Genomic DNA, 9,922 nt, shown 5'->3' with positions numbered 1-9,922 from the left:
GTCAAAAAGCCTGTGTTTTTAAGGTTATTAACAAAGTTTGTGTACTCAGACCAGTAATATTTGGGGTCACAAGTTTTTGCCATGGATATTTTGTGGGTTAGAAGATAAAAAGGTTGGGAACCACTGCTCTAGACCACTCATCTGACCTCATCCAGACTAACTTATCCAGCAACTTAGTCAAGAAGTTTTAACTATATGAACCTAAGTTCAATTAATGTTTATGATAATATTAATATATTTAGAATCAATTTCAAATGCTATAAAAAGGAGTGATTCTCTGGTTAGAATCCCTGTTTTCTTTACACGCGTCTATGAGAGCAATTTATGAGAGAAGTTGCTTATCTGAAAAGTTTCCTGAGGTGGAATTCCTGAAAAGTGTAATTATTAACAGCGTTTGAGTATCCCTTAACCAACAACAATCAAAATCAATTCTAAAACAACTTGGACATGTATCTGGGCTTTAATCTCAACTGAAGCCTGACAAGGTTAAAATCATGCAAATTGATAATGTTAAGGTTAGTATAAAGGTTAACTTGTTTCACCCCCACTAGTGTTTGAGTGAATGTGTTATCTTAGTTACAGTATTTTAGGTCACCATCACGAGAGTCAAACTCTGGTCCTCAAGGGCCGCTACCCAGCATGTTCTCTTGTGTTCCTGCTCAAACACACATGATTTGCATTAATAGATGATTAATATGCTTCTACAGAATTTGAAGAGGTAATTGAGTCACTGCATCATGTGTTGGAGCAGAAAAACAAGAAAAAAACTTGTAGGATAGCAGCCCTTGAGGCCCTTAGTTTGACACCCCTGCAGAATATTGTTTTAAAAATCTTGGGCAAGTAGACTCTGTCAACTGGGTCTGTCTCCTCTCTGCAATTTCCTGTTTCTCTAAAATCAACACTTCAACTGAAGATTTTATGTGTTTGAAATGGAAAGTGATTTGTATTATGAAACTGAAGATTTACAACATAATACCTTGGCTGGGCCCTTTCATGAAAAACTGGAGAGATTTTATGCAGAATGTGAAAGACATGAAGGCCAACATGAGCAGGATCATAGCAGAGCTGAGGGAAACTCTGAACCTCGAGGTGCGCAGATGCTTTGTTGATGCATTTCTGATCCACAAGAAACATCTGGAGGTGAGGGGGGCACAACTCCAATTATTCTCTGCATGGCTGCAAATGTTGACCAATAGGTTTGCTGTGTCTTAACTTTATTTCATTCAAGGATACTGAGATCATGAATTCACACTATCATGACGACAATCTGGTGCACAGTGTGATGGATTTGATTGGAGCTGGAACTGAAACAACAGCAATGACTTTGATGTGGAGTCTCCTCTACATGGCCAAGTTTCCTCAAATTCAAGGTGCAAAACATTGCCTTGCCTCAGTTTTAAAGGTTAGATAAGTCTTAAACATAATCACAAATTGTATTTAATTCTAATGCTCATCAGATGGTGTTCAGGAGGAGCTGAGCAGGGTGGTTGGAAGCCGTCAGGTTGGGATGGAGGACAGGAAGAACTTGCCGTACACTGATGCTGTGATCCATGAGACACAGAGGTTTACAAACATTGCCCCTCTTGCTGTTCCTCAGTTCCCAAGTAAAGATATCACCTTACAAGGCTACTTCATCCAGAAGGTCATCTACATCTTTAAGATGCACTTTAACAAAATATTGACTTCGCCTGTTTCTGATGTCTGAAAAACATAATGTTGTTACCTAAGTCAATTCTTTCTTTCTTTTTTTAATACCAGGGAACAACAGTTCTTCCTCTTCTCACTTCCGTCCTGCATGATGAGAGTGAATGGGAGAGCCCTTACAGATTTAACCCGTCTCATTTCCTGGATAATGAGGGGAAATTCACCAGGAAAGGGGCCTTCATGCCCTTTGCTGCAGGTACTTTGCTGGGGTTTAGTCATCATCCATCACAAAATTTTAACTTTAGTTCAAAATATATTTGACAATAATTTTGTCACCTCTATTTTAGGACAACAAAGACTCTCATATGCAAACCATAATTCTCAGTCAGATGAGATAACACCTGTGTCACATGTTGTACCATCTTTGTAGGTCCCAGGGTGTGTCTTGGAGAGGGTCTGGCCAAAATGGAGCTCTTCCTGTTCTTCGCTTCCCTCTTGCAACATTTTCGTTTCACTCCCCCACCTGGTGTTTCAGAAGATGAACTGGATCTGGAACCAGTTGTAGGTTTTACTCTGGCTCCTAAACCTCATCAGCTGTGTGCTGTCCGTCGCCACTTTTAGAGAGCTTGATACTTGATTTTATTTTGTTCATATCCCTCAAGTGGTATTTTTAGTTTGGGCCTAACTTCATTAACACAAAATTTGACAGAAGTTCAAATGAGTGATTTGTTAACATGAAATAATTCCTGATAAAGTCAAAAAATATATATAGAGCTACATGCTCTTTCCAGCCAGGTCTGATGTTACATTTCTTATATTGTTTGTAATACGGTTTACCACTTTCATATAGAGCAGCCACAATATCATCATACATATTGCAAAGTTTACGGTTATGCTCAACAGTCTTGCACTTAACATCCCTGCACAACATAACAGGCAAATAAATATTGCTCAGATGTTTATCTGTATTATTATAAAATGGCAAGAAGTCATCTTCATTAAATGTTGACCAGTTTAACATTGGTACCCACTATTAGCAATGACTTTCTCAGTGGTGGTTGGCAATTGTTCCACATTTACAGTAAAACCAAAAGGTATATGGTCTGACACAGCCACCCCATATTTAATGTCATGTTTTCTAATGCTGCATGACCATCAGCTGTACCGATGCAATAATCCAGCCATGACGTACTATGCCAAGCCTCACTTATTTGTAGCTGTCTGCAGGCAGTAACACTTTGGTTGACAGAATAAAATTATTAACTTCACAGAAATTAATTAAGTGATTAGCAAACTGTGAATTGCTGTCTGAAAGTTCAGCATTGAAATCACCTACAACATATATACTGTAAGTATTGTTATCATGAGAATGCATTAATAAAAGTCAGTCTGCTAAGATATTCATCCTCATTCTCACAAGATTCACAGGGAGTATAAACATTAAGAATGACAACACTATTGTTATTTGGTGTATATTGTATACCAATACACCAGTCTACATCCAGCCTAATGGGTTTAATCACAGGTTCTAATTTTTTGTCCCATAGCACAGCACCCCCCCCCCCCCCCCCCCCCCCCCCCCCCCCCTGGTATTCTACCTCTGACTAAAGCTGTGCTGAGATCAGTTGTTGGCTGGAAAGAGCATGTAGCTGTTGTGTACCACGAGGAAGCTTGTGTAGCTTATAAATGTTGGGATATTGTTGGAAGACCTAAGCAAGGACCTGAGTTTGAACAAAAAAAATGTGCGAATGCCAGATACAAGTACGCCATTCATTTTATAACTAAAAATGAGCAAATGATGAGAGCAGATTCTTTGGCTACAAAAATGTTGTGTAATAATGGTAAACAATTTTGGAAAGAGGTGAAAAGTTTTAATAATTGTAAATCATCTCTGCCATCAACTGCTGAAGGAGCTACAGGGGCAGATAACATAGCAGCAGTATGGAGACAGCATTTTAGTGTATTGTTTAACTGCATACAAAATGAAGAATATGAGGATTATTGCAACATTAATGATGAATCTGTAATCATATTGGCAGATGAAGTAAAGCCATTCATAAATTATCTGATAATAAAGCTTGTGGGGTGGATCACATCACTGCTGAACATTTAAAACATGCTAGTTTAAGGCTAGCTCCTCTTTTAGCACTCTGTCTTTCAGGTCTTGTGATCCATGGCACACTCCCAGATTCAATGTTGGGTATTTTGCTTGTCCCAGTTACTAAAGATAAGGTTGGGAAAGTGAATTGCCGGATAATTATTGACCAATTGCGCTAGCCAGTGTTTTATCAAAAGTGTTAAAAAGAATTTTGTTAGATAGAATAAGTCTGTTCATTACTTCCCATGATAACCGGTTTGGCTTCAAACCAAAGCATGGCACTGATATGTGCATATATGCACTCAAAGAAATAGTGAATTTATATAGAGACAAAAACTCATCTATTCTTATGTGCTTTATTGATGCCTCAAAGGCTTTTGACAGAGTGAACCACAGAAAACTTTTTGATAAATTAAAGAGACAGGGAGTTCCTACATAATGTGAGGGTTCTTTCTTACTGGTATGCTCATCAGAAAATGCAGGTTAAATGGGGAAAAAGTATTTCTCCCCCATTTAATGTTAGCAATGGTGTTAAACAGGGTGGGATATTGTCTCCACTTTTGTTTAATGTATATGTTGATGATCTTTGTACACAGCCGAGAGCATGTAACACTGGATGTATGCTGGGTGAAACACTGGTGAATCACCTTATGTATGCAGATGACTTGGTAGTTTTTAGTCCAGGTAGTGCTGGCTTACAGCAGCTCCTTAATATTTGTACTGAATATGGTGTGGAATATGATATAAAGTACAATGCTGCTAAAAGTGCTAATTTGAAATGCGGAACCAAGCAGGATAAATTGCTAAATTTCCCTATGTTTGAATTATCCAACACTGTTCTTGAGGTTTTTAAAAAGGTGAAATACCTTGGTCATTTTATTAATGATCAACTGAACGATGATGATGATATATACAGACAACGCTGTAAGCGTTATGTGCAGGCAAACACAGTTGCACGAAAGTTTAGTTTTTGTTCAGTCCCAGTGAAAGTGGCTTTGTTTAAAGCTTACTGCACACCACTATATACTGCCCCCTTATGGGCATCTCACAAGCAATGCAGCATGCAGAAGCTGCAGGTTGCATATAATGATGCAATGAGAATTCTCCTCAGGATGCCCAGAGGGGGAAGTACTAATCAAATGTTTGTAGCGGTGGGTGTTTCCACATTCAAAGCACTTTTAAGACAGTTGAGGTTCAGCTTTAAAGAACGACTGGATGAATGTCGTAACAATATAATTTCATTGCTCACAGACCCAGCTGTGAGTAGTTATTGATATCTATCCAGCCTGCGAACACACTGGTTGAAATGTTTGTGTATGAATTGATCTTTAAGTAATTGCAAAATGTTTTTATTATTATGTTTTATTATATAGATTTTATGGATATATTTCTTTTTTATCCTTTTTATATTTGTTATTGTCTTATTGTTTTAAATGTACATATGGACGCAAAGTCTGCTAAAAAAGTTTGATTGATTGATATATGTGTATATTGTCTTTATTCTGACACACTTTAAAATCATTTTTTTCATGTTGCCTGCATGATTTGAGTTACATTTAATGTCTTGTCATAGATTCCTCAAATCATATACTGTAGGTATTTTCCATAATGTGGCAGACTATACTGCATGTTTCTTACATTGTTGTCCTTGTCCCATTGCATCAAACCAAAAAATACTTTACATTGATAGACCTCTGATGTGAACCTTGAAGTTGAAGCTGGGAAGAGACCAACCTCTGTAGACTGGCTGCCGTATAGTTTCAAGTCCTGCCCACTCTGTGTGAATGAGCTAAACAGTCACAATATACTGGGTGAAAATTGTGAGGTGTGCACTACCTATTAAGTGGTCTATCAGCTGAAGGTCCTGCTCAGATCCAGCAGCTAAACCATAACTGACATATTAAACAGCAAACCTGCTTTCCTCTACGATCCAGCTGTGATGGATAAAATCAATGAGCTAGTTAAACATGAAGCTGTACAACCTCCTTTCTTTCATCATCACTTCTACCATCTATTTGTCTATAGTTTTAAAGTACTGCTAAATGCAAGGGGAATATAGGTCCTGGGTTGATTTTGTCTCCTGTTCAGGATGACCATATGATAGATCCAGGTCAGGTTCCACTAGAAAATGTGGAATTTCAGGTCGGGGCTATTTGCAGATAAAAGAAACATTACCAGGGGTGGGAAAGAGGTCAGTGACTTAGGCTCAGAGGGCCTCAAAGGTGCAGCCCTCCTTCATCACCAGTCCGACAAACTCTGTTTCCATCTAAACCTCCAAATGGTGAAGATTTTTTTAGACTCCTCAAAACTTCTGATTGGAATTGAAAAGTAGAGAATATTCAAACAAAACAAAAATAGAAAATACAACAACACAAAACAAAAATAGAAAATACATCAACAAAAAAGCTAGATTGAAATGAAAGAGAAGTTTTACCACCAGGAACAGATATAATCAGAGTGAAACTCGAGATTTCAGGTGTAAACAATCAGCAAACTAAAACCAGGTGAAGTGAAGTGAAAACCAACAAAAGTGAATCAAAGTAAAGCTCTACAAAATAAAAGAGGATCTAAACTGTAGACTTGAATATAGATCACTAGATCGAGCCCCGCCCATACTGTTCACTGGTAGCGTCTGTGACAGCATGGAGGAGCAAAAATGGTGTCCAAAAAGGGCAACATCTCACAGCCACCATAGAAACTAATAGATAAACAGCAAGCTGAGCTGGATCTGTGTCATAAAAAATTAATAATAATAAATATTACCAGTAACTTAGAAAATGTTCTCTGTATACCTGATATGGCATGAAACTTGTCTCTATTAGCTCCTCAACAGGTCAGGTTCCTCTAACAGGAACCTAAAAATGCTTACATTTATAATAATATTTTACACTCTGTAGGTCTAAATATTAATCAGAGACATTTATAATATTTTACACTCTGTAGGTCTAAATATTAATCAGAGGACAAATCAACTGTAATATTTAATCATTTATGTTAAATTGTAGCATGATTTAGCAGTGCTACACTCTGTATTAATGCTCCACAAGCTAACATCTGCTAACCACTTCAATAAATAACAGTGATTACATCGACTTTAAAAGATTATTTTAATTTTAAACTGTTACATTATGTTCTGCTCAGATCACATTGAGCTAAATAAAATCAAATCTGCTGACTTGTGTTGTAAAATGAGACGTTTTCCTGCTTCTCTTCAGTTAATAAATCCATAACACAAACAGCTTTTCTGACATTATTTAAAACATTAGATAGMTTATATAAACTGTAAAATATTAATATTAATTGKRTTAATATTATTAWTAATAGTTTTAATGATTTCTACATCGTCAGTTCTTTTTTCTGCTCTGTTGTCAACGTGTACAGTAATGGTTAATCCGCACTCTTGCGCATTTTGCGTTAGCTGTTAGCTTCACCAGCCGATCACAGGGTCACGTTGTTTCTGCGCACTCCAGCTGTTCTAAACTCCTTGATGTAAACTGACCCAAACTCATAATGAGGAGGCAGATTCAAACAAAACCCCACAGACCCTGACAGGTGCACTTTTCATTTCATTTTTTCCATTTTCATTCCTATTTTTATTGTAATTCTAAAACAAGCCAACATAAAAGGATTTGTAAAAATGTGATGCGCTTTTAAAGATGACATTTTAATCAGGACTAAACAGGAAGTTCTGGTTGTGACATGTTTTTTTTTCCATTTGAATCAGGGTTTTCAGCTGTGAAAAGGTTGGAATGAAGCTTCAGGTCAAAAGGTTTGTGACTCAGAGGACTCAGCAGAAGCTCACAGGTGATGATAGAAACATGTTGGAGGATATTCTTCAGTCCCCCACTTCTGTCTCCCTGTTTGGGGTCTTTGTTGCTCTGCTGCTCCTCCACATTCTTCACTCCAGCTTCAGTTCCCAAAAACGACCAGAACCTCCAGGACCCAGACCCCTTCCTCTGTTTGGTAACCTGTTCCAGTTGGATCTGAAGAGACTCGACCAAAGTCTTTGTGATGTGAGTAATCTACTCAAAGACAGTTCTCCTCTTTTGAAATTGAATGTTTCTTTTAAGCTGCAAGTCTCACCTTTTTAGCTACTTTGTTTTTAGCTGTCCAAAACATATGGACCAGTTTTCCAAGTCCACTTGGGCCCAAAGAAGATTGTGGTTCTGGCAGGTTACAGGACCATCAAAGAAGCTCTGGTAAACCAGGCGGATGAGTTTGGAAACAGAGAAATATTGCCACTTTTTTATGATTTCAACCAGGGACATGGTAAGAAGGAGACAGCAAATAAAGTAAAAAATTGCCAAAATAAATTTTGTTTAGCTATTTTTTTTTCTGTTTTCAGGCATCATTTTTTCTAATGGAGACTCATGGAAAGAAATGAGGCGTTTTGCTCTGAAAACTCTGAGAGATTTTGGTATGAGCAAAAAGATGAGTGAAGAGATAATTATTGAGGAATGTGACTACTTGATTAAAGAATTTGAACAATTTGAAGGTAACTATTTTTAAGCACCACATTAAGTCATTTTCATAGAATCGAGTAATGATCACTTGAGCAATTTATGTTTTAATATTTTAAATTTTGCATCAGGTAAACCCTTCAACAACACCCAGTCTATCAATTATGCTGCTTCAAATGTGATATCAGCTCTGATGTTTGGTAAAAGATTTGAATACAAAAACCCTGTTTTCCAAAAGATGGTGGCCAGAGAAAGTGAAACTATTTATCTGACAGGATCCATTTCCATTATGGTAAGTCTCTTTCGAAGTTATTTTTAATAGTTATTTTTTTATGATGGGTCTATAGGCAGAATTTGCTTTTTCCAATGTTAGGTGATATATTTACTGAATTGTTTTTGTTATGCTGATCATTTAATAATAGTAATAATAGAGATAAAATAATATCATGAAGATCTCATGGATGTTATAATTTCATACCTTAACTCAAATCTTGCAGTTTGACTTTTTTAGATTTACAACTTATTTCCTTGGTTGGGCCCTTTCCTTAAAACCTGGCGGGATTTGATGAAGAAGACTGAAGACAGTAAGGCAGATCTGGAGAAGATAATCTCAGACCTGAAGGAAACTCTGCAGCCTGGGATCTGCACATGTTTTGTGGATGCATTTTTGATCCGTAAGAAACATCTGAAAGTAAGTAAACCTCAACGAGCCCAATCCCAGGTTGTAAATCTTCAAAAGTAATTCTCTGTTTTTTGTGTTTTATTAGGTTTTTGATGTCATGAACTCTCACTACCATGACGAGAACCTGCTCTACAGCGTGTGTAATTTGTTTGGAGCTGGATCTGATACCACAGCAGTTACACTAAAGTGGTGTCTCCTATTCATGGCCAAGTTTCCTCATATTCAAGGTGGGGTGGGGTGGGTCCTCAATGTCAGAATTGAAAGTTAACAGAGTTACAAATGATTGTTTTTAAATTTTAATGTGCATCCAGATGGTGTTCAGGAGGAGCTGAGCAGGGTGGTTGGAAGCCATCAGATTGGGATGGAGGACAGGAAGAACCTGCCGTACACTGATGCTGTGATCCACGAAATACAGAGACTTGCAAACATCGCCCCCATGGCTCTTCCTCACACAACGAGCAAAGATCTCACCTTCCAAGGCTACAACATCACAGAGGTCAGACTCAGATAATCCATTTATTAGAATTTTGTGATATCTGACACACAATCTTTTGTTTTCACGGTGCTTTTTTTCCGACAGGGAACAACAGTCATTCCTCTTCTCACATCTGTCCTGTATGATGAGAGTGAATGGGAGAGCCCTCACAGTTTTAACCCGTCTCATTTCCTGGATAATGAGGGTAAATTCATCAGGAGATATGCCTTCATACCTTTTTCTACAGGTACTTTGCTGAACTTTTAAACTTGACCATTTTGTTTTTGTTCACACAGAATTTTTTTTATTTTAATATTTTGCGAGTACTTCCTTTTTTTGGGGGGTGGTGGGTGGCTTTTGATATATAGCAAAGCCTGAATGCACAAAGATCCATCTCAGTCAGTTGACAAAATCTATTATGGTCCTCTTGGAGAAGGATTTGGGGTCAGTAGCTATTTTAACAAAAAAATCTTCCAATGCCCCACTGAACATGCTTCACACAATTTTTTGTTAAGACACACACACACACACACACACACACACACACACACACACACACACAC

At 37.6% G+C, this 9,922-nt stretch overlaps 1 protein-coding gene across 1 annotated transcript in view; it reads left to right on the top strand.

The window, feature by feature from the left end:
* Positions 1-1,466: 1,466 nt before the first annotated feature.
* Positions 1,467-9,922, top strand: part of LOC106518686 (cytochrome P450 2K1) — a gene marked incomplete in the record, with an annotated part of 19,277 nt that continues 10,821 nt past the window's right edge. Inside the window, 4 exon segments of the mRNA XM_014010061.1 lie at positions 1,467-1,642; positions 1,759-1,900; positions 2,075-2,205; positions 7,467-7,510. Of these exon segments, the coding sequence (XP_013865515.1) occupies positions 1,551-1,642; positions 1,759-1,900; positions 2,075-2,205; positions 7,467-7,510 (409 nt within the window).

This window comes from Austrofundulus limnaeus, unplaced genomic scaffold (assembly GCF_001266775.1).
Source record: "Austrofundulus limnaeus strain Quisiro unplaced genomic scaffold, Austrofundulus_limnaeus-1.0 Scaffold65, whole genome shotgun sequence".
Classification (NCBI taxonomy): domain Eukaryota; kingdom Metazoa; phylum Chordata; class Actinopteri; order Cyprinodontiformes; family Rivulidae; genus Austrofundulus; species Austrofundulus limnaeus.
Note: the sequence above shows the minus strand (reverse complement) of the source record. Positions and strands in the feature narration are given on the sequence as shown.